This window comes from Sinocyclocheilus rhinocerous, unplaced genomic scaffold, assembly GCF_001515625.1.
Source record: "Sinocyclocheilus rhinocerous isolate Xijiao unplaced genomic scaffold, SAMN03320098_v1.1 scaffold1606, whole genome shotgun sequence".
Lineage (NCBI taxonomy): Eukaryota > Metazoa > Chordata > Actinopteri > Cypriniformes > Cyprinidae > Sinocyclocheilus > Sinocyclocheilus rhinocerous.
This window is the reverse complement of record NW_015628313.1, coordinates 641429-665548: the sequence shown is the minus strand read 5'-3', so window position 1 is coordinate 665548 and position 24120 is coordinate 641429. Positions and strand designations below refer to the sequence as shown.

Genomic DNA, 24120 nt, shown 5'->3' with positions numbered 1-24120 from the left:
TTTTTTTTTTTTTTTTTTTTTTTTGCTGAGATAACATTATAATAAAATGGAAAAATCATCATAAAGGTGTTTACAAAACTGAAAATGAGACACTGACCCTTTACTGTAATTCTATTCAGAATGACACGTCACAGAAAAATATTAACTAGAACCAAAAAGACCATGGGCACATGCACGGCCCACTGCAATACTCTTAGTTTTTCATTATAATACTTTTATGTAGTGTGACATGCTGCTATGTATAACCTTGGCTGCGTCCTGTAGCATCAGGAGTCTTGTTTTGGCTCTCTGCTGCAGCTCTTCAGCATGTCTGCTCAGTTCTGCCACCTGCTGGTGGAGAGCATCTGTCTGGACCACCTCCCCCAGCAGTCCCACCCTCTCCACCAGACCCTCAAACTCTCCTTGGAGATCTTGCCACTCTTGCAATAAGGCCTGATTGAGATATATCACAAAATAACATTACATTTCTACCCCAACAGCCACTGAATATTCTGAGAAACTGTGATCTGATCTGGCTAAAGCAGATGTCACCACCTGATGGGTTTGGATCTGCTCTTGCATCAGAAAGGCTGGACTCCACATGATGTTGGCTGAGACCACAGTCTCTGCTTTTTCTATCCAGTTGAGAGTTAACGTCAGCATTTCATTAAATTCTTCAAAGTTCTTTTCTGCCTAAAACAGAGAAAAATTTCAATTTGTTGAATGCATTTTAATTTTTAAAAAAAATCAAAATTGAAGATGAAGTTTCAACAAACAGAACTGCAAAAATAATCATTGCTTTTAACCAGGTTTCCCCAAATGCTGACCTTCTGAAGGCATGTGGTCCTTCCCTCTGCCAGTCTGCTGGTCTGAGCATGAAGCTCAGTCAGTTTACTTAGGCTGGAGCAAAGCTGTTTGGCTAGAAGAGGATTTTGCTCACCAAACTCCTGCACTGCCACATCTAGCTCAGACAGAGCACGACCACACTCATCTAGCTCCTCAAATAGAGTCTGGATTAACAGAGCAAGAAAAATAGAAAAAATATGTTTAAAGTTGCAAAGATGAAAGTGTTGTAAATAATTACAAGTTGCCTTGTTGCAGTGTAATTTTTTGGCAATTGAAATAAGCTGAAATAACTTAAATATTAGATGAAAAAACTTAAAATGCTTAAATGAAAATTGCCTTGGCAACTAATTTGAATAAGCTGAAGTACTAATATGACAAACTAAAATAAAGCTAAATATAAATATATTAAAAAAAACATTAAGAATGACAAAAAAAATTACTCAAGCTATAAATAAAGACTATAATCATACATAACACTAAAATAACACTGCCTTGTTATGAATTCCACTCATCGTGATATATTTAGAAATCAGGTTGCACAGAAGTCATTCTAAAGTACACTTCTGTCATCATTTACACTGTGCATTTCAGTAATCAGGGCAGAGTCTGTACCACAGCTTCCAAAGACTGCAGTATTCATACCTCTGTCTCCTCTTTAGCCTCCTCAACATCCACAGCCTTCTGCTTGAGTTTCAAAGAGATGAGTTTGACTTTCTGTGAGATATCCTGAAGTCTGGAGTTAAAGTCTTCTTTAATATCTCTGCTATGTTGGACCTCTCTTTCCCGTGCCTGCACCTGAGCACATAAGAAATAAATAGGGAAGTGATAAAGAGACAAATTTTCAGAAGTCAAAATCAATACCAGTTACTGGTTTTCTGTTTTTTTCTTTTAAACCAAATTAGACTGGTCTTTTTGGCTGCATTTACATTGCAATGCCTACTGCACAGATCTTACATTTTGACACAAATCAAATTTTTACATGTCTACATTAATCCCTAACCAGAATTCACTTGGTACCTGTATTCTTGACATTCCTAGAATGAATGAAGGTACCTGATCTTCTGCAGAACCCAGAGCCAGTGTAACCTCTGCCAGCTGGGTGCTGATCTCTGAAGGAAGGGTGGCATTGAGGTCCTGGTATTTCATCTGCTGGCGATCTGCAATCTGCTCAAGGTTCTGGCGGTGAGACCGCATGCTTCCATGAGCCGTCTAGCAGAAACCACAAAAACATACCATACTTATCATCAGTAAAGTAAACCGGGTTGTAGGATGTTAGAATGCCAGTACTATCTGCATCTCCTACACTGTATAAGGTGGTTTGCATTACCTCCAGGTCAGTGAGCAGGTTATCCAGGTCTGCAGTGGGGCTCAACAGCAGCCCCTGGGTATCCTGAATCCAGCCTTTCAGCAGGCCCAACTCCCTCACCACTTCCTCTCTCTCCCGCAGCTCCACCTGCACCTGCTGCCTGCTAGCACACACCTGCTGCAACAGACTGAGGGAGAAAAAGATACATATTATGCAAATGATAGAAGATGTAAAAGCAAATGAGAGAAAAGTAGAGTTGGAAATTTTTCTAAAATTACTGGAATTGGTTTCATGACATTTGGTTTTGTTAACTCCGCATTTTTCTGCAGATGTTTTCAAGTGTTAATGAAACATTAATTGAACTGAAAAAGTTACTGTTGTCTCTACAATTTTATAACTAAAACATTTAGTGGATTTATTACCTGCCCTTGAGCAGTAGGACAGACAGAATGACAGATAGAGCAGAACAGACAGGACACACAGGCAGACAGACAGAAATTCATACTCGTCATATTTCTCCTGAATGCTCTGAATTTCCAGCAGACATGGACTGTCTTGGTTGTGTTTGCTGTCTGTGGTGGATGCAGCGGCATGAGGATGGAGGAACAGGTTGAGCACATGGTGTCTGAGGAGGGTCAGGGCACTGCTCTCTCTTTCCACCTCTCGACTGAAGGAATCATGGTACTCCAGAAGGCTGTGTAGGGCTGCCATACTAGAGGCTTTTTCCACCATGTTGTCAGGAACACGACTGTGCAGGTCCTCACAGACAGCTCGCATTTTCTCCAGCTAATCACAGAGAGATGTGGAATTGGTTACTCCAACAGATTCTACTGCTGTTAATATGTGCTACTGTCATGCTATAACATTTATTTTATTGTTAAAAAAAGGGTTGTTCTTTTTATGTATATATATTTTAAATATTTAAATGTTCAGTTGCCATGTCAGTGATGTTACAAGTTTTGAACGTTCATTCAGATTCATGTAGATATAAAAAATATTATTTTTAGATTCAATCAAAGTGAGTCATTAAGAATTAATGCAGTGTAATTTATCCCTGGTTTGTCATTTATTAAACGAAAGGAGAAGATTCAGACATCAGTAACTGCGGTCACAAAAGAGCAGCTATCAGGACATCAAGGAACTCTTAATAATTAATTATTGATGAAACTGATTAAAAAAGCAAAACAAACTCTACTCTCTCTGTGCTACATACAGCTTTGCAAGCAACTGACTCATTCTTACTGAGTGATGTCATATCCTCAGCTGAATAATGAAACAGGCTTAGGTCACAAAGAAACTACACAGAATAAGTGTGCACTGCCAAAAATGAACAAGAAACAGTTACTGCTAACATGCTACTGATATGGATGTCTGGATAGCAATGTCTCTTCAATAATCTTTTGTATATTAAAGTATTCATGTTGAATAATCTGATATATAAAAAAGTAAATAGAGTGTGTTACACAGCATATCCCTCCATCAATGATGTCATTTCCTGTGATAGCAGCAGAGATTTATGGGAGAAGTGGTGAGTTGGCAACTTCCATGTTGGGCTATTTTTGTATGGACTGTCATTGCCAAGCATTACATCATTCTCAGGCCATTGCCGGCAACTGATGCTCTTGTCTGATCACAGAACCACAGCCAAGATTTATTCAGCTCTACTACAGTGTCTCGCTGCTTACAGAATAACTGCTTTTACTGATTATGTTTTTTTTTTCGTCTGTTTGTTTATTTAAAATATACTATTCAGGCATCAATCAATCATTTTATGGCATTTTGCCTGCTTATTCAATCAAGTATTGTATCTGATTGCACTATTGCATTCATTTGATTACATTCTCTGAAATGCAGAATCATATAAAGAGTATCTTAGTGTAATGAGTTGAGAGTGTCTATCCATGAAGCTTCCCTACCTTCTCCCTGGTGCATCTCCAGTTACATGCAGAGTCCTGGAGGGCTTTCATCTGAGCTCGAGCAACACCGAACAACCGAGTCCACCGATGGCTCAGTGAACAAACTGACTGAGAAATAGTGTCTTTTATGGCAGGCTGAACAAACTGTGCTGCTTTAACTTTTAGTCCATTCAGTGCATCTTCAAGACCCTGAACTTGTGACATAATATTCTGTAGAAAAGAAGAAATAAGAAATATTTAGAAAAGCTGCAACACCCAATTTAAAGTCAATGTATAAGAAGTAGGCAACGAAACACATGCTTAGTCATAAACCTGGTATAAACAGTGCTTGTCTTCAGCATCTTGTACAGAGTTTGCTCTGGCAGTTGTGAACTCCGTCATCCTTTTCTCTACTTCATTCATCTGCCTGATAACTTCATCTGTTTCATCTTGGAAGGATCTCCACTGAGTTATGCTTCTAACAAAGAAATAAAGTGACGAATAAAGTGTGCAACAGGCAGATACAAGTTTGGGTCTTGTGCGCCTTATTTAAATATATTTAAATATCCAAATAATCTCATTAGCATTACCGTTGCAAGTTGTCTTGATGTTGTTTTAGCTGCTCAAAGACCTCTGTGCCCTTATGATAAGACTCCTCACAATGTTGCTGGATTTGCTTCATTACAGTAGGGCTCAAAAAGTCACCCATTTGAGGAACTAGGTCTTGCATTTTTTGCATCGTACCCTTGACAGATTGTTTCCGGCCTGTTATATTTTCGAAGTCCTTGAGGCAGTCTGAAATTTTCTCCAGGTCTACCTCTTGTGGGGCCTGCTTAAGTAGAGCACCAGTGTCCTCAAACCACTGCTGGACAGTTTGCAAGGAATGGTGGTATCCTTGGAGCAGAGACAGAATAGACTGCAAGGCCACCTGAGGATGCACATCACAATTTAAAGAAACATTAAGCTAGCCTTCAGTATTTTATTACTCAGTCAGAAAACATAGGCGGACTTTCAGGAATTAATAATACCTTACCTGTTTGGTGTTGACAGCTTGTTGAAGATCACCCTTTAGTTTTGGAATTTCCATTAAAGTGGTTTCAAAGATTTTTGGAAATGGCTTTTGATCGTTGATGTACTTCTGTTTCTCTTCATTAGTTACATATTCTAATACTCTAAACCTAGATTTCATTTCTTCTTGAAGTGCTGACAGTGACCTGACCTCCTCCTGCACAAGGAGGAGCACAATCTCAATTTTTGCTTCTTCAAACATTAATGGACATCTTAATCGATCCCAAAGACTCTTGAGCCAGTCTATTGATACTTTAATATCAGTTTGAAAATCCTTATTTCCCATAAAACCTCTCTCACATTCTTCTGTGTGTGTATTAATCTCTTGCTTTAAAGTAAGAAGTTGTTCCTCCCTGAAGATAACCTGAGTCTTAAGGGTCTTTGAGTCAAAGTGCCGGCTGAGGTCATCATTTTGTGCTTTGAGACCCTCTGGATAGGAACTAACCTCTTCAAGAAATCTTGATAGGTTGTGTAGTGTAGATAATCTCTCAATGGCATCTGTCTCCTCATCTCCTTTGGAGTCTAGTTTGCCAAGCTGTCCCTTTAATCTAGTAATGCTATAGTCCATTTTCTCAATAACTGTTTGATGGTCATTTAATAATTTTAATGTTTTCCTTAATTCTTTCATCTTACACTCGATCTGCTGGTTAAGACTGTCGTGGAGATAAACTAGCTGGTCAATGACTTCAGGAGCATATGGCTGACCCATGACAAGATAATCCTGAGTTTTACCCCTAAGATCTTTCATTCCCTGAAAGAGATTTGCAAGACCTTTCATGAGATCTTCATAACTGCTGTGCAATCTTTCTCCCTCTTCTAGGCTTTGGTTGGCTGACTTCATCTCTAAACCATCACATTTCTCCTGAAGTTCCTTCAAAGCTTTTCGTGTGACATCGATGAGGGACTCAAACTCCCTGCGGTCCAAAAGCACTTGTTGGATCCTGTCGCGTTTCTCTCTGATCAACAACAGCATATCATTATATTGTTGTGGAAAGCCATTGAGTTTCTCATCTAGGTAGCAGTGGTCAACCTCATTTAAGGTGGGAAGAATCTCCTGTCCTGCCCTTTGGACGATGAGCAAAAGGTTTTCATACTCTGAAGCATGATCAAGAAGCTGTTGGTATTCAGTCAGCTGGTTCTGAAGCTCCTCATCATTCCCGCTCAAGTCAATAATTGGAAATGTAGCTACCTCTGCTTGTTTTAGCCACTCGCAGATCCTGTCAAGGTCCACTTTAAAGTACTTCCGAATGACAAGCGCTTTCTCCAGATGCTGCAGATGCTCCGTGCTTTTCTGCAAGGAAGCCTCGAAGGTAACTTGCAACTCCTCCAGCTTCTGAAGGGTCTCCTTCTTCTCCTCGTCAGTTGCATCCTTCACTAATCCTCGTCCCTGTACCCAAAGAGATGTAAGCTCCACCTGATATGCTCTTAGGCTGCTGGTAAAATTCTTGCAAGTTGACACCTGCTTGTGTAGTACATTTGGTAGAAGCGCCACATGATCATCTGCAAGAGCCCTCTGCTCTTGCTTCCTGATCCATTCAGCTGCTCTGTCGAGGGCTTGTAGGAACTGTGTTCGTTCTGTAAACACTTTACTGAGGCTTTTACGATACTGAGCCGCCTTAGTTCCAAGCGATTCTACTTCTGTCTGTGCTTCCTGGACCAACGTCTGCAGCTTCCTCCTTTCATTAAGACCAAGGCGAGAGGAAAGGCTATTGGCATCTTTCACAGCCTCTGCCAGAAGCTTCTGTTTGGCCTCCAATTCTGCACAAAAGCTCAAGTGATCAAACAGAAAGCTTTGGGCCAAATCTGGAGGGGGGCTGGTCTTGAGAACCTCAGACAGGGATGGCTTCTGCAACTCAGCCCACTCTTGAGCCTCGCGCAAATGGTCCTCGATTTGACTCAATTCTTCCAGTGTCTGCGCTGAATCTTGGATTTTATGCAGGACAAGGGATTCCACCTGGGTCCAACGTTGCTCCAGGTAACCCACCTGCTCCTTAACCAGGTCTCTATCTTCTAAGCTCAGATGAGGCAGGATCCCGTGCCTATTATTTCTCAGGTCATCGAGCACACATCTCTGGTCCTGCAGGTCTGTGGATAACTTCTTTAAGGCATCCAGACACTCAGATGTGCTTTCAATATCTCCCCTAGAAAAGATTCAGTGTTTTTGTGAACAAAGAGAAGAATGACTGAAAATTAACACATGGCAACTATCAAACATAAATATGTTGTGCAAAATTTGAAAGGAAATGTTGCATGCCTGGCCAATTGACCCCATTTCTTGGACAGCTGGTCAAACAACTCCTCCACCATACAAATGCAGTCATGATAGTCCCCGCTCCTCTGTAGATCCTCCTCTTTCTGGTTCAGCAGCTGTGCAGCCTGTCTGCCGAGATCCAGCCAAGCACAGCGCAGACGCCCAACTTCCATAAGCTCAGGGGACTCCTGACCAGCCGTTAGCCTATTAATGCTCTCTCTCAGCTGGGTCAGATCAACCTGCCTGGCTCGCATCTCCTGGATAAAGTCCTTTGTGGCATGAAATACGGGGTGTTATTAATAAATGCTGCCTGTCTTTATTTGATATCCTGCAAAATGGACAGCTCTGGATGACACCCTCTCTCACTGGCAGAGAGTGAGCTTTGAGGTAATTGGGGTTTTCATTCAATCTATTGTTGACAATTCTCAGCACATCCAGAGATGGTAATATGTGCTATTTTTCACACACAATGAAGGGGTCTGCCTGGATGCTGTTATTACAGGCACTGACAAATCAATTCACACATCCATAATTAAACCCAGACGAGTAATCTGGGGAGTATTCTTTATTAATGAATGAAGCTTCCTGCCAGGAAATGTAAGAGAGGTCAAAGCTCACCAGAGCTTTCAGCAATATATAATAAACTGCATCTGATTAACTAATAAACAGATACCATACAAAATTTGTGCATAAGGTATTAATGTAATAACAAATTTGCTGTAGTGTTTCTCAAAAATATCATATAACCCATGTTTCATAAAAATGGGTAATCATTTTGCTGTCTTCAAATGGCTGTCATCTGGACACAAAGCTGTCGCTTACCTGAGCCTGGTCCAGCTGGTTCTGAGCAACCTTTGGCTCGAGCTCAGCTGGCCTCCTTAACATGCTCTGGAGGAGTTGTTCAGCCTCAAGAAGATGACACTCAAGGTTGGAACGCAAGTCTTTGATCTCTCTCCAGTTATCTGCTAGTTCTTGAGATTCCAGCATCCTCTCCTCGATCTGCATTAGGTAGAAAGCATCTCTAAACATTTTCCAAACTAATCTAATAATATGGGTTTTGTGATGTATTATCATATTTTAAAATTGAAAAGTATGAGACAATCTTAAATCAATAAAACCTACACAAACTGTTTTTAAATGCTTTTTGTGTTTCAAGAAACTTTGCGCTTTCTTGCAAAAAGTGTTGTGTTCCCCTGGAAAGCTTTGCGATGAAAAAAAGCATTGATAAATAGTTTTTCCTCTCACCTCACATTATTTCTATCAACAATTTTGCGGTTGCCTGCAAGTGGGGAAATGTTTTTGCAAGCGAATGCAAAGTTTTTCCTCCCATCACCCTTTAGGAGCTCCATATAAAAGTGCCTGTAGTTGAAGAAGCTACTAAAACCTGAAGTATGAATGTATTCTTAAAATTCTATTAGTCACTCTCACTCACCTGAAGTTTGACCTGCTGTATCTCAGCAGCTGTCTCTTGTACTTTCTCATCAGAAAGATCACAGATGGAGCACACCAGCTGCAAATAGGTACTAGCCTGTTCCTGCAGAGTTCGATCCTGCTTCATCTGATGGAATATTTAAGAGACCCCCAGAAGAATTGATGATAGAGTCTGGCTTTCTTATTCTTCATTGTGCCACTTTTGTGTACATGCACAGAGCAACATAAAAATGTATACCTGTGCTAGCGCCTCCTGTAGGCAGTGTGGTGCATGTGGAGGAATCTGTATCTCCTCTTGTACATTTGAAAGCCACGTCTGACACTGTTGCAAAGTATCCCGCAGACTTACATGCTTCTGCAGTTCCCGATCCAGACTCTGATACACCTGCACAAACAGACATGACATAATTTGCCTCAAGACTTAAAATAACCACACTTCATGTAGTGGCCAAACATAATTAGCTAAAATTGAAACAATACCAGTTATAGAAGTCATAACTGAGCCAATTCATAATGTAACATTTAAATTATGCACCTCAAAGGGTATTTTAAGTAATCCTTAGCTGTATAAAACTGGAACAGCATGACTCTGACATATTTGAGGAGCAAAACAGAAAATGACACGAGTGGCATACGGTTAACCATGCTAAATCGGGTCAACATAAAGCAAAGCCCATTTGACAGGTGTTGAATGCTCTGGCATCCCTAATCCCATGAGCAGAAAAGCTGACGCTGATTGACATTCTTAATTCACGAGCCCTCATGGGGGGCAGGCAACGACAGGCTTGCTTTGGCAGACGGCAGGAGTTGGCAGAGCACATGCAGACCGAGGAACTCATTGACCAGACTGCCAGGTGGCGGGATTTACCGGATGGCATTGTTCTAGCAAGGTTGGCACAAGATGTTGGTACGGGGTATAAACTAGCAAACCATAAGGGAGGGGTTCTATCAATGTCTCAGCTTGTTTTGACAGAATTGGACTTGATGGGTAAAATAAAACTGGCATGGGGAAGGGGGCGAGGTATTAATAGACTGGGTGGTTTGCTCAGAGAGTGACTGAGCAGGCAGAGAGTAGTTGCCATATTAGGGGTGCGTGTAATTAGGGTTCTTAGAGGAAAGCAGGTGGCAGCTTTTGGAACGATACTGCAAGAGCTAGAGTAGGGGGGAAATGGTGATTTGCAAAGTGGGGTATATGTGCTCCCTTTCATTGCCGTGGGCTTTAATGATATGCTTTCATGGAGAAATTATTTCTTAGTGCCTCCTGATGGGTCTTCTTGTAATGACACTGGCATGCAGAAGTCAAAATGTCAAGCACATTTCTTTGCCAGACGTGCCTAGTTTATTGACTGCCTCGTAAGTGTTGTTTAATCTGATTTAGACAAATACACTGAAAGGAGAATTTTGTCAGCACTTTAGTTGGACCTGTGCAACTAGGAAGCCAGGCAGGGTGGATTAAAATAATCAGGAGGTTCTGGAAGTGTGGCAGAAAGTTGGCACACACTTGAGCTTACTGCTGGAACAAAGCTTTGCTGTGAGCAGAGAGACAATAAACAATGACACCAGCACAATGACTAGAAATCATACAATTAATGAGCACTAAAACTTAAAAATTGCAATATAGGAGAATTTACTGGAAATAACTAATAATCAATCAATCAATCAATCTTATTATTATTAATTGTTTATTCAGTTATTATTATGCTGTTTGAACAGTTTGTTCAAATTTTTTTATAAAACTGCATTAAAACTCTTATCATCTTATCATTTTCAACCAAGCCAGAGTAATTTGTAAAAATTTAGAGTTGTTAATTGTCCAAGACCTCCACCCCTATGTGATTGATAGGACATAATTGACTGCGTTTAAACAACTATTTTATGTTTGCAGATATTCTTACAGGCCAATAACGGATGCACCATTGTGTCCATCGTTAATCACACTCCTGCCTATATTAATTGTGGGTCTTTATATACTATCGTAGGTCTATATACACAGTAAACATCGGCACAATGCTGGTCTTATGCTGGTGTGTTGGCAAGGAAACTCACACGCTGGGCAGTGCTGCAGATGGCAGAGTAGCTGTCTCGTGCTCCCTGCTGGTGGTTCTGAATTTGCTGGCGAAGCCGAACCTGCAGGCGCTCGCTGCAGCCGGACAACAGCTCCTCTCCCTTTTCCTTTAGTGTAGCCAAACGGTCCTCAAAACCTGCTATCTCCTCCATAATAGCCTGAGATGAGACAATATGTGCAAATAAATTTAACACAAAAGGTTCTCCTAGCAATAGCTTTAAATATTCTTGTGAATACCAATATTTACCGAAACTGTTATGACAACATTTTTTATGTGGGTAAACAAAATGCAGATGTGTGTTTGGTTATTTATAGGGTTCTGCTCTTCTGTGAAGCTTTGTGATTTGTCACCTTATGTCTGGCTAGCTGCTGAGTGGCAGCTTCCAGGCCACCGCCTGATGATGGGTCAGGAGTCACCATCCTGCTGGACATCTGCAACAACCAACATTCAATTTCCTGTACATCTTTGTGGTAAGCTTCCTGTTTCTTCACCTGGGCCTCCAATCTGTGAACGTGGGTCTAAGGAAATATATTTAAATTACAGAAATGATCAAGACATTTGCAAGCACTCAAACTAAAGAACCTATATAAACACACAGCTGGAAACTCTCATGCCATAAAGAGCTTCTGACAGCTGCGAGCATGAGATGAATTATTTGAAAGTGAGTATTCATGGCACTGATTGCAGGGTTAATGGATGCCATCTTGGAGGAAATAGCACATAAAGCCTCAAAATTAATATTCAAAAGCTTAAAAGGGAAATAATCTACACATTCATAGCAATTTGTTTCTCCCCACTATTTATAATTTGCTATTTAGTTTTAAATTATTCTAAATGTATATGACTGTTACCCTTCCCAATTACTAAAAACAAACATTGATATGTAAATGTTGGAGGTCATGCATTAATGTTCTGATATCACGGCATGTTCTGAATGACCAGTTTTGCTGCTTAGTGTTTATAACACGCTGGGTGGACCGGGCAGGGAGCTTTATGTACATTAGCTTATGTAACTATTTCACAAAAGCAATTGTTTTCCATGTTATGTTGCATTTAAATGATTATAGTTTTTGTAATCTTTTTGAACTCACCCTTGCTGAGCCACACAGCTCCTGGTAGTCTGCCTGTAGTCTGGTCATGTTGTCTGTGATGGAAGGGGAGTGGAGGAGGGTCACCAGAGTTTCTCCTTTCTCTAGCACAAAGCTCACGGCAGAATCACGTGATAGCAAAGTCTGCTCTACAGCCTGGACACAACAGAACAATGAAATACGATACAGAGACAAAAACTGATTATTCAGCAAGGACACATTAAACTGATCAAAAGTGACAGTAAAGCCTTTTGCATTGTTAAAAAGATTTCTATTTCTAATAAATGCTGTTCATTTTAACTTTAAATTCATCGAAGAATGCAGAAACTAAATATTTCATGATTTCCACAAAAATATTAAGGAATGCAATTGTTTCCAACATTGAAAATAATAAGAAATGTCACTTGAGCACCAAATTAGCATATTAGAATGATTTCTGATCATTAAGGATCAAGCTGCTGAAAATTCAACTTTGCCATCACAGGAATAAATTAAATTTTTAAGTATATTATTATAATAGTAAACAGTTATTTTAAATTGTAATAATATTTCACAATATTACTGTTTTCTGTATTTTGCAGCCTTCATGAGCAAAAGGAACTTAATATAAATAAAGTGCCAATCATAAATAAAAAACTAATTTACATATATGTATATATTTACAATGTATTTTATATACAGTGGGTACGGAAAGTATTCAGACCCCCTTCTTCTACTAAATACTGAGCATTTTTCAGTTTTTCTTTTTTAATAAATTTGCAAAAATGTCAACAATTCTGTGTTTTTCTGTCAATATGGGGTGCTGTGTGTACATTAATGAGGAAAAAAAATTAACTTAAATGATTTTAGCAAATGGCTGCAATATAACAAAGAGTGAAAAATTTAAGGGGGTCTGAATACTTTCCGTACCCACTGTATACATTAATGCTTGCAAAAGATCTTTGACAATGCTACTGATTTTAAAAATAAGAAGGGGGACTACCACTTTTGTTGACAAAGCTAGTCACAAGTACAGATTTCATATCAGTTAAAGACTGTAAAACAAATCACCGACCGTGTACTTGTTCAGCTGGGCTTTCCTCTGGTAAAGTTCTACTTTGGGTTCAACAGTGGAACTGAGAAGGGCTCGAGTCTCCCTAAGCCACTGCATTTGGCTCTTGTAGCGCTCTTGGAAATCTTTATAGAGCACAATGCTCCTTTCCAGGGTTGCATGCTCTTCCCGTAGCCCCAGAATAAGCTCTTCGAGCTGTGATCGACCTGTTCGCACTTCCTTCTCTAGTCTGGATGCTCCAGGGTCATCCAAGAAGGAAACGGCCTGCTCTGCAACTTCTCGAAGTGTTTTAAGCAGGCTGTGACCTTGATCCATGTCCCCCTGTAGAGACTGCAGGGTGAGAGAATCTTTTAAACAACGAACGAAAGGGTACAAAAAGAACAACAATAACAAACAAACAAAAATCAATAATTTAATGAGCCACAGAAAAGATATTCATGCCTTCCCCAGTGTGCAACCAAGACAAGTACAACATTTTCTGTTTCTGACAGCTTCTGATCCTCTCCATTCACGTGGAGCTTCAGGTTTTGAGAGTGCTCCTCTGAAGACTTTTCTGATGGGTACTTTGAAGCCTGCAGGGCTCCTGACACCTGTGTGCGGAGACCCGGTGAGGCCCCAGTCAGAGATACGAGAGGAAGACCCAATTACCCAGGCCTTAAATGGGGCTGCTGCAGCAGTGTTTCCCCGGCAACGACTGCACTCGACCCCTCCTAGTCCTTTACCTTTAAGCGGGAAGCCTCTCTACATGATATCAACCTCTTGTCTCTACAAAGAGCAGTACATGAGAGCTGGACAGCTGGATCTGGAGCTACTGCTGCGGTACTGACAGGGAAAGCAGCCCCAGTGTTTTAATGATCATCTCCACACACAAATAAGGAAATAGAAGTTAGTGATGCGAAGAGGTGTAGGATCCAAGGATAATTGGGCAAAGAAATATGATCTGGCGATAGAAATGTACACTTAATTGGCTGTTTATTAATTCACAAATACATGCATCTATACCCCTAACATTACAGGGTGTACAGATCTCTATGTGGCATTGCTATTAGCATCTGTGTGGCACTATTGATCTTCACAAGGATTATATGCACCAAATGAGTAGTATATGTGTGTAAAGGAAAAGAGTGGTATGTGATGTTGAAGCTGCAAGGGCATTGCATCAATTACACAGTCTGTGCCAGCAGGTTCCACAGACAGACCATTTCTTCATCTCAGCTATCACAGTGGGGGAGTGTGTGAAGTGGCTGTGTGCGCGTGTGCACGTAGGGTGCAATCGTGCTGAAGCTTTCTGTTGCTTTGTGTAGTAGACATATTGATCATATCCTTAAGAAGACAAAGAGACTCGTACTTGTACACACACAGACGCACTGGCTCTTACGATCTCAAACATGAGCGCAAAACTGTGCCATGCCCGCTGAGAGTCCTAGTCTGTGGTGTGTGTATGTGTGTAATTTTATCAGGCCCAGGCCAAATCAATAGTTGTTAAACCTCAGGATAAAAAGGGGTGACAGTTTCATCTGTTCATCTGATCCTTCAACTCTAAAAGGAAAAAATAAAATCCTGTAGAAGTGTTTATCTATAGTCTCTTTTGTATGTACAAGTTACATGAACATGCTATGTACAGTTTGTGTTTTCACTGGGCCATACCTCTAGCCTCTTCATCTTCTTTTCCATTGTAATGCGATCGAGAAACTCTGTCCTTTCGGTAACGATTTTGAAATTCTTCCTCGCTGTGCACAACCAATCAGAGAAGATCCTGAGAGCATTTTGAGCCTCTGTGATTTTCTGCATCTCTTCCTGGAGCTGTTTGAGGGTGTCCTGAATGATGGAAGAAGAAATCATAAGGCTTATTGTCAAGAACGCTCGGAATTCTGTCTCATCAGCATGAAGTATTTTGATTGATCCAATGCCGCACACTCGCTAGCGTTCACCACTGGAGGCTTGAGGCTAAGCTATTTTGCCATGTTCTTCACTTGACATGCAGATCCCTCATGCACGTGGCACCAATTAACGCTTTTGCACTGTGCCGCGCCGCACGGACACCTATCTGCGGAGACGTAATAGCTTTTGACTGCAGTGCATGTGGCGGCCTGTTGTTTCTCACAGAATAATTACACGCTCTATTCTGTGTCGCAGTCAGAGTGTGTGCATGTTAGAGAGAAGTGGGCAGGAAGGAGAGGTGTTACAGCAAGTGTTAAAAACAATTCTGCTGCTGCCACAAAAGCAGCAGCACCGATTGATGGGCAAGATTGAATCCTATATTTTTTAATTACAAGTTAAGGTCTCAATGTGGGCGAGACATTGATTTTTCCAGTGTGTAGGTTTTTTTTTGTCATCACGGTGGGTCACAGGAGCTGGTTTACCAGGTTGGATAGCTTCCAATGTTTAGATGGCTGAGAAATTAGACTCAATGTCAATGACACAAGGTTCTATTAAAAGAAACGTCATTGTAAAAACAGAATATCAAGTAGAAATTCAAATTTAATTAAACTCAAAAAAGGTTTAATTATTTAGCTAATTTAAAAACAGACAATTTAATAATAATGATAAATAATAATAACTGCAATACTTTTACAAGATAAAAACAACTGGTCTATTGCATTTCTGCAAGAAAAGGAGTGAAAATACAGTTTTAAAATGCCTTTGTGAAAAAATACCAAGAGATACAGTGTTTTTTTATTATCATTATTTATACAAATTTATTTAGCAATATTTTGGATTAGCTATTTTCAGTTTTAATTTTAAGTTTTAGTCATTTTGTTATGTGTATTTTTATTACCATGGTTTTTATATATAATATTTCTATTTAGTTTTAATTTATTTTATATCAGTTTTAGTCATTTTAATACTTCTATTTAAACTTATTTGATTTCGGTTAGTTGCAAAGACAACATTTCTAATATTCATTTAAGACTTCATTTAAGTTTCATTTGAAATTTAATTTTATTTGCGCTTCATTTCAATTAAAGAAATGTTGAACAGTATTGGTTGTAGTTAACAATAACACTGGGAAAGAGATTGAGCGAGGATTTGGAGAGAAAACTGAGAGATCCCAAGTGAAAACCAGAGGATTTTCACATTATTTGTGAAAAATGAGTAAAAGGACACAGGCAGCTTACTGAATGATGCTGCATACTTTCCTGAAATAATCAAGTGCATAAAAATTGCTAATGTACAAGGCTGACTTGCCTGTATCTGTAGGAGCAAGGCATGGTAGCGGGCAGTGAGCTGGGTAACCCTGGTACTGATCCGACCACTGACATGAGCATCCTCTACGACTTGCTGTGCAAGAGTACTAAGGCCTTCCACTTCGGCTTGACGTTGAGCAGCCTCAATCTGCCACCGCTGATATAAGGGAATGACAGGAAAAGGTCAACATTTATCTACATGAAACGAGAGTACTGTACTTCTGAAATCATCAAGCATAAGTATAATGCATTGTACCTTCAGGTGTTGTAGCTGGGCCTCCTTCGCAGTGACATCAGAGCAACAATGGCTTCTCACCTTAACTTTGAGCTCCATGTCAACCAGCCACTGGTCTAAGCTTTGGAATAAACCTTCTAGTTGCTGAACCCTTGCGAGGGCCTGCTCTACCTGGACTTTGGTCTCGCCAAGCCGGTCTTGGTACCCCTGCCACTCTGTCTGTGCTGTTTCCAGAGCCCGATCCTCAATTTGAGGGGCACCCCATGAAATTACTCTTTCTCGACTGGCAAGAACTGAGCTGAGCAAGTTATGTCCCTTAGGGCAATGTGACTGGAGCATCTGGAGACATTATTAGACAGAAAGAGTAAAAGATTAGGTAGTGCAGAATATTTCTTGCCTATATTAAAGCCCTAAAAAAAGATCATATTATATTAACCTGCAGTTCTTTTAACGTGTTCTCCAGAGCATTTACATCTTCATCCAGAGGTGTGAGGAGGGCCAAACTGTTCTGCTCCTGCTCTAGCCAGTCTTCAAACATGTGCAGCCCTCGCTGGTATTCTTGATGGAGTAGAACCAATTCTTCTGCCTTACTGACAGCAGCCTGAAACACCAGCAGAGAATATTATTTCAAATTTATTCCACAATAAGTGGAAATTGAGTAAAAGCAGAGCTCAACACTTTTTTAGCTGCTTGGTTTCAGAAGTATTTTCCCCATTCTTTTTCCTCCATAGAGATATACAAATTTTCAATAAAGAGTTTTGAGCCACAAACCACACCAACTAGATCTAATATATATATAGATAAATAGTTAATGTGCAGTGCTGGGAGGTCACTGCTGAGCTCTTTGGCCGCAAATTCTGTTTCCATGGTAACAGAAACTTCTCTGATTGCTGAATGATCTTTTCAGGGTAATAGGTGGGGTAGCTTTTCACTGGGAATTTGGTTATTAAATTTATTATTTAAAAAAAAATGAAGTGAAACTCATACTGATTTACAGCTTCCTCAAAAACCTCATTGCTCAGCAACTTCAAAGCTCATTGTAGGTCTGTCTTGAAAGATTTATGTAATTGTTAAAAATCAATTCCCCTGTGAATAGGACTCTATAACCACTGGAAATTTAATATTAGTTTGTGCTGAATAATTCTTCTTGACCACCCAAAACAAATTTAAGCACTGGTCTGCAGCCTACAGTTTGACATCCTTGGCTTACCTTGGCTTTATCTTTAATGGCTGTATATTTCTCACTGAGTTTCTGGATCTCCTGTTGGGTGGCTGTATGTTCAGTCATGTTGGAACCCTTGGTCGCAATGGTCTCTAAAGGGCTAGAGTGGCTAAGAACTTCCTCATAGAGGAGCTGTACAAAGCATAGCAATTAAAGTAAATAATACATTGAGGTTTCAACTTCTAATAGAACTGTAATAATATACAACTGTTATCTAAATAATAAATCCTGTATAAAATTATTATGTTATGTTATATGTTGTTGTTATGTTATGTTATGTTATGTTATGTTATGCTTTGTTATGTTATGTTATGTTATGTTATGTTATGTTAGCGCAAGTATGCATATGAAAAGTATGAATTACTTTGGCACGGCCTAGATTGGCTGTCTTGTCCCTCATTTCAGCATAGTGTTTGTCTGAGTTTCCGAGGCTCTCTTCTACTTGCTCCATCCAGCACTCAAACTGACTGACATCTTCCTGGTAACTTGTCCAGTGTGACAAGGCACCTTCCAGCTGGCTATAAATGCAACACATGAACAAGACATCTACTAATTCCACACAGACACCTGATGAGCACGTATCTGAGGAAATGCTCAGACAAAAGCACTAACAAAGAGAGGATAAATAAACACAGACTGAGGGACAGAGAGTTCTCTGACCTCTTGCACTGTATGGACGTTGACAAGAGTGATTCCCAGGAGTCTTTGAGGTCCTGGATCTGCTTGCGAACCACTGGTACACCCTCAGCCGAGGTGTTCCTCTGGACAGACTCCCCTCTGGTGATGAGCATCTTCAGTTGGATTTCTCTCCCCTGACAAGCCGCCAGTAAAGTCTGTAATCAATCAGAAATCCTGTTATACACCCAACATGTACAAATGAAACTTACAAACTAATTTATGAGAGCCAAATCCCTTGAAGGTTGTCCTTAGGATTTAGCAACACCTGTAAAACAGTAAAATGTGTATATATTAAATGACAGTGTACCTCGAGTTGGCCCATTCTGGTGATAAGCACACTCTTGTCAGATGTGGGGCATCTGCAGGTCTTGAGGACCTGTTGGGACTCTGAAACCCAGTTCTGAAGTTCCTGAAGGCCCTGTGAAAAAAGCTGATGCTCCCCCACCACTCGTTCTACCCTTGACACTTTCTCCTGCAGAAGGTGGGTGAGAGAAGTCAAGACTAGATTAAAAGACTGGACAAATGAAGTCGATTTTTTTACACAGGTGTCTGTAAGGATGCACATTAATGATATTGGTTATCAGCTGATATTAGAGATTTTTAGGTTTATTGGTATTTAATTGTGCATATTTTCTCATTTTACATTTAGATTACCTTTTGCAGTGATCTAATGCTCACTTTTTAATTACATTTATTATTTTTGTTAATATTACATGTTATTAATTTTACATAACCCTAACAATTTAATTACACTGTTAAATGTTTCTTTAGCAATATTTAGCATCTGTCAAAATATTTTTTTTCACACTGTATATTATAATGTTGCAGTACCTAAATGCACTTGTAGCACTTAAAATGACTCAGTGTAGTTTTTAGTGTTTTATTTTAATATATTTAAATAAAATAATATAGAGTTTTAATATACAGTATCTCACAGAAGTGAGTACACCCCTCACATTTTTGTAAATATGAAATCGCATCATATGACCCCTTTAATGGCTGTGTGTTGAGTTATTTTGAGGGGACAGCAAATTTACACTCACTACTTTACATTGTAGCAAAGTGTCATTTCTTCAGTGTTGTCACATGAAAAGATATAATAAAATATTTACAAAAATGTGAGGGGTGTACTCACTTCTGTGAGATACTGTAAGACATGTTTGCCATAACATGAAAATTATTATCGGTTTTAGTCTAAAATGTAATATCAATGCATAAGTAAATTAGTATAGAATTAGCTTTTTTTTTATATAAAGTACACTACCTTTCAAAAGTTTGGGGCTGGTAAGATTTTTTTAAGTTTAAAAGAAAATCTTTTCAAAGAAAATGCTCACCAATGCTGCATTAATTTGATCAAAAATAGAGTAAAAACAGTAGTCTAATATTGTGAAATATAATTATTATTATATCATTTGAAATGACTGCTTTCTATATTAATACAAATGAAAATGTAGATATGCTGCTTAATATTTTTGTGGAAACCAGGATTCTATGATGAATTGAAAGCTTAAAAGAACAGTATTTATTTATAAATAAATCTTTTGTAACAATATAAATCATTTCACTGTCATTTTTAATAAATTTAATGCCTCCTTGCTGAATAAAAGTATTAATTTATTGTTGTTACTGAGAGTTAAATAAACAATGAAAAATTTAAAGCTTATAGTAAATCTCCTAATACTGTAGATCTAAAAAGGTCAATAATAATGAGCTCATCTCCTATATCACAATCAGTGGTAACGATGAAAGAGCAAACACAGGAATGATGAGGTAAACAGATAGGTAGAGGAGGTTACCTTAATCAGGTTGCTCAGGGCCAAGTAGCATGCAGATAGCTGGCAGACCTGATGCACAAAGCTCTTCCCAGCACCCTGACCCTCCCAGAGGCCATGTGCTCGCCCTCTCAACTCTGCCAGTTCAGATTCTCTGGAGCGCATCTCCTCCAGCAATGTCTGAGGGTGTGCAATCAGGGGTCACGAGGCAAGCAGGGGTCACAGAAGAATAAAGACGAATGTTCATGCCATGAAAAACCACACTAAAAACCTAGATGAGCTTTTTGGACACATCCACTGAGATGACATTCAACAAAAAACTTTTACTAAACACACTTAATACATCAGGGCACAAAAGACCACCACGAGCAAATTTCTTGCTTCTTTTCTCTAGATGGAAAAAGAGCAGACTGTGAAATTGTCAGTTAGGCAGACACAGTTCATGATAATGGAGTCTATCATGTTGGGTGCACTCTGGGCATAAAGGGATTAAGAGGGAAAGTGGGTAAAAGCAGGGGAAGGGGAGATGGGAGGGGATGGATAATCACTCAGAGGACCTCTACACACTGTACAGATACACTGTTGGAAATGCAATTGCCAACAGAGCAGACAAAAGGGCCCAGCAGGCGACAAAGCAATACAAAAATAGAGATGAAAGAACTTGTGATAAGGCAAAAATAGAAATGTTTATATTTCCAACCTCTATTCTACATTCATGTTATTGTCAGATTGTATATTGGGGGTTTTGTTCTTTGAGTGAAGTTGGAGAGCGAAAAATTATTTGCATGTCAGCTTAATCCTCAATTGTGGCAAAAAGCTTGACTCAGCGGAATCATCGTTGACAGACATGGTCTATTTCATTATCTCCAGCAGATCCTACTTCTGACAACTCATTTAATTGAGCTTAAATACTGCAAAATCCACTGCCACAGTTAGTTGATTTCATTTAATTACATGTTTAAACAGCTAGATTATGTTTAAAAGACATGAAAAAAAGAAATTTATTTTTAATACTCTCCAAATGTTTAATGCATAATCTATTGATCATAAATCAAATGTTCTTCTGTCAATTAATTACATCACACTGATTTTCAAGGTACAGTCAGTGAGGACTGGAATCTTAATAGTAGTGATTCATTTCATTCTGGTGAATGAATAAGTATAAATAAGTCATTAAGACTATCTGGGCTCACCTGAAGTTTGGAGAGCTCTAGTCTCTTGGCAGGGAGGTCATGGAGACGAGCGCTGCTCTCTTGCACACTGATCTCAGTCCTGTTCAGCCAGTCTTGAAGTGGTTCCACACTTGCCTCAAAGTCCTGCATCTGAGACTGCAAGACCTGAAAGTACATATTCATAAAAGTTACACATGTAACTTAAGCTGTATATGGTTTTTCATTTAAAAATACTCTTTCATAATAAAAAAATTATAATAATAATAAAAATAAAATAAAATGAGCAGGGTTTAACAAATAAAATAAAATAGTAATATACGAAGATGTCTTTAAAAAATTCACTCATCTCTACTCAGCTAACTCTACTAATAAAATGAAATAAAAATATATATGCAAAATATGCAGAAACGTCTTAAAAATGTATTCATCTCTACACAGCTCTACCTGTAAGGCCGTCTCTCTTCTCTGTAAGCTGTCCATCAGGCTCTTCCAGTCATCTTTGGCTGCATTTGCTTTGGTCCTGATCGCCTCCACTCTGTCGGCAGGCACCACGCTACTAAGCTGCTCTCCATAGGTCAGGACAGTGTTCAGTCTGGTCTGGCCCTGCTCCTTGTCACTTTTGAACTCCTGTGGTGCAGAATGAGCAAGACGTCAGCCACACAGACACAAGTAGACTATAACAGAGCAGAGGGCAGCAAGTGCAATGAGTCACGTCCAGACATTGACAGGCACCCTGCTGGAATCTCCCACCATCTGTGAGGCGTGCACGTCCCATCTTTTTTCCGTCTTTCTCCACTCAAACGGTACAGATGCAATTATGTATGACCCAAAGCATGTCTGAGCTGTGTTGGTGGTTCAGGGCAGTAAGCCATGCGGAAACACTGTACCACATTTTAAATGCATTTGATGGTAAATAAAAAATGAGGAGCATTGTTTCCATCTTTCGTTCTGAGTAGCCTTATTCCACTTCTTTCTTCATATCTCTCCCTTTTTATTGTACATGACCTATGCCTCATCTAGACCCACACAGAATCTGTGCTGATCTGAGCTTTTTTTCTCTGCTGATTGTGGGAAAAATATATGCAGTATTCTGTGGAATGAATTCATGTATGGAGACCAATGCTAAAAGGAGCTTGAACTGATTTTGCTTCAGGACCCAGATTTTTAATTGGACGGCAAGTGGTGACCCAATACAGTGCCAAAATTAGAGTACAAAATTGAATTTCAATTGTTTCATTGTCTCAGCAGCTAAACATTTTCCACATAAGCCACAGATCGTGGTCAAAACAAATCATGTTTACCCTCGTTGCAAGGGCACTTTTATTTAATGTAGTCTTGGTTGGTGAGGACATGTCATGTTAGCTGTGCATGTTGGCATCTTCCTAATATGACTAGCTAGCAGTGACAGATTGAATTTGTAGCAAAATACTGATTGGACTGTTAAGTCTTTTAGGTCCATAACAAAAGAGACAGTAAGTGTTTTATCCTTTCTTTTTATCTTTTTAAGGCTGAAAAATTAATGTCTCTACATTACAAAAAAAATTGAATTCCTTTTTTTTTTTTTATAAAATAAAATAATAAAACTTAAATTACAGTTCAATCTGTAACTGCTCAAAATAAAGTTTTAGGATTTGAAAAACATAAATAAATAAATACACAAAATGTAAGTTGTAAAATAAATAAATTAAAACAAAATAAAATAAAATAGTAACATAGAAATATGAAGAAATATTTTTACTTATTTAAACGCTGGTTAGGATACATGCAGTACATGCAGGATACTATGCAGTATTTTTTATGTAAAGTGAACAAGGGGTTAACATAAAAAAAAAACAACAACAAATAAATAAAACATCAGGCACAAAATAAAGTTTGGACCAGGAAGTGTTTTCTCCTTCCTTTTAGGCTAATATGGTAAACTGTATTTTATTATTTGCATTATTGTTTTTTTTTTACCAGAACAGACCATTTTTGGGTCACAACTGAACAATTAAGAGCCACTGACAATTACACTATTATGGGAAGACAGAAATAGAAAACCAAGTGAAATCTGAGATATTTTAGATAACTCCCAGGCGATTTCCGTCCAGGTCTATTCTATGTCTCTTTCATCAAGCTATACATCATTACTGTGCATTTTCCCTGTGCTCTCACAGGTTTTCTACCGTGCTAATTGAAGTCATAAATAGACCAGTCTGGCACATCCTTGGCTGAATGGTGGCCTCATAAACTGGCCCATGGGACCTGAGAATGGGCTGTCACTTTATCAAATTCTGGCTACTTTTACATGACAGGGATAGAGACAACCTGCTGTGGCCTGGCTATGGCTATGTTCCAAGAATCTTGAATTTTGCCCAGTTGCTCTCCTGGACAGAGTACTGTCCACAACCATTTCACTCACCTGGATCCGCTGGAGAGCGATGGAGGCATCCCGGATGCTATGAGGGGAGTCAAAGCATTTGGCGGTAGAGATGTTGGCATTGACCATCCACTGCCGGAAGTCATGCAGAGAAGAACGGAAGCGTTGTTCCAGCAGTTTCTCTTTATTCTGACATTCCCGGGAGGCTCGTAGGCTTAGGCTAATGAGGAAGATGCAGAGCGGTATTTGAAAAGGAAAGGGTGAAAAAGGGGGATGGGGGTTAAAATGGGTGAGTGTAGGGCAGTGCTTCTCAACCTTTTTTTCCACCGGGCCGCACTATGGTCCAAGTGCAAGTCTCGCGGGCCACACGCATATCATTTACATATTAGGTCAGCAATACAAACCAACCTGATTTATAATATTATAGCCTAAATATTATGATATCTAATCGATTACATTCATTGAAATAAATAAATAATTCTACTCCCCATAAATAACACCCAATTTTGTGAA

The 24120-nt window shown here is 39.3% G+C and overlaps 1 protein-coding gene across 1 annotated transcript in view; it reads right to left on the bottom strand.

The window, feature by feature from the left end:
* syne1a (spectrin repeat containing, nuclear envelope 1a) overlaps positions 1-24120 on the bottom strand; it is a 133452-nt gene that overhangs the window by 60163 nt on the left and 49169 nt on the right. Inside the window, exons 58-88 of the mRNA XM_016548796.1 lie at positions 23650-23827; positions 21693-21875; positions 21270-21413; positions 20101-20256; positions 18612-18776; positions 18287-18459; positions 17991-18144; positions 17615-17758; positions 16841-17005; positions 16426-16743; positions 16171-16326; positions 14629-14799; positions 12985-13311; positions 11934-12086; positions 11193-11360; positions 10823-10999; positions 9015-9161; positions 8778-8903; positions 8168-8344; positions 7349-7614; positions 5060-7235; positions 4617-4954; positions 4360-4504; positions 4048-4257; positions 2637-2917; positions 2153-2318; positions 1879-2034; positions 1468-1620; positions 807-989; positions 535-672; positions 247-432 (exon numbers count right to left, since the gene is read on the bottom strand). Coding sequence (XP_016404282.1) covers positions 247-432; positions 535-672; positions 807-989; positions 1468-1620; positions 1879-2034; positions 2153-2318; positions 2637-2917; positions 4048-4257; positions 4360-4504; positions 4617-4954; positions 5060-7235; positions 7349-7614; positions 8168-8344; positions 8778-8903; positions 9015-9161; positions 10823-10999; positions 11193-11360; positions 11934-12086; positions 12985-13311; positions 14629-14799; positions 16171-16326; positions 16426-16743; positions 16841-17005; positions 17615-17758; positions 17991-18144; positions 18287-18459; positions 18612-18776; positions 20101-20256; positions 21270-21413; positions 21693-21875; positions 23650-23827 — 7780 coding nt within the window. The remainder of the gene's footprint in view (positions 1-246; positions 433-534; positions 673-806; positions 990-1467; positions 1621-1878; positions 2035-2152; positions 2319-2636; positions 2918-4047; positions 4258-4359; positions 4505-4616; positions 4955-5059; positions 7236-7348; positions 7615-8167; positions 8345-8777; positions 8904-9014; positions 9162-10822; positions 11000-11192; positions 11361-11933; positions 12087-12984; positions 13312-14628; positions 14800-16170; positions 16327-16425; positions 16744-16840; positions 17006-17614; positions 17759-17990; positions 18145-18286; positions 18460-18611; positions 18777-20100; positions 20257-21269; positions 21414-21692; positions 21876-23649; positions 23828-24120) is intronic.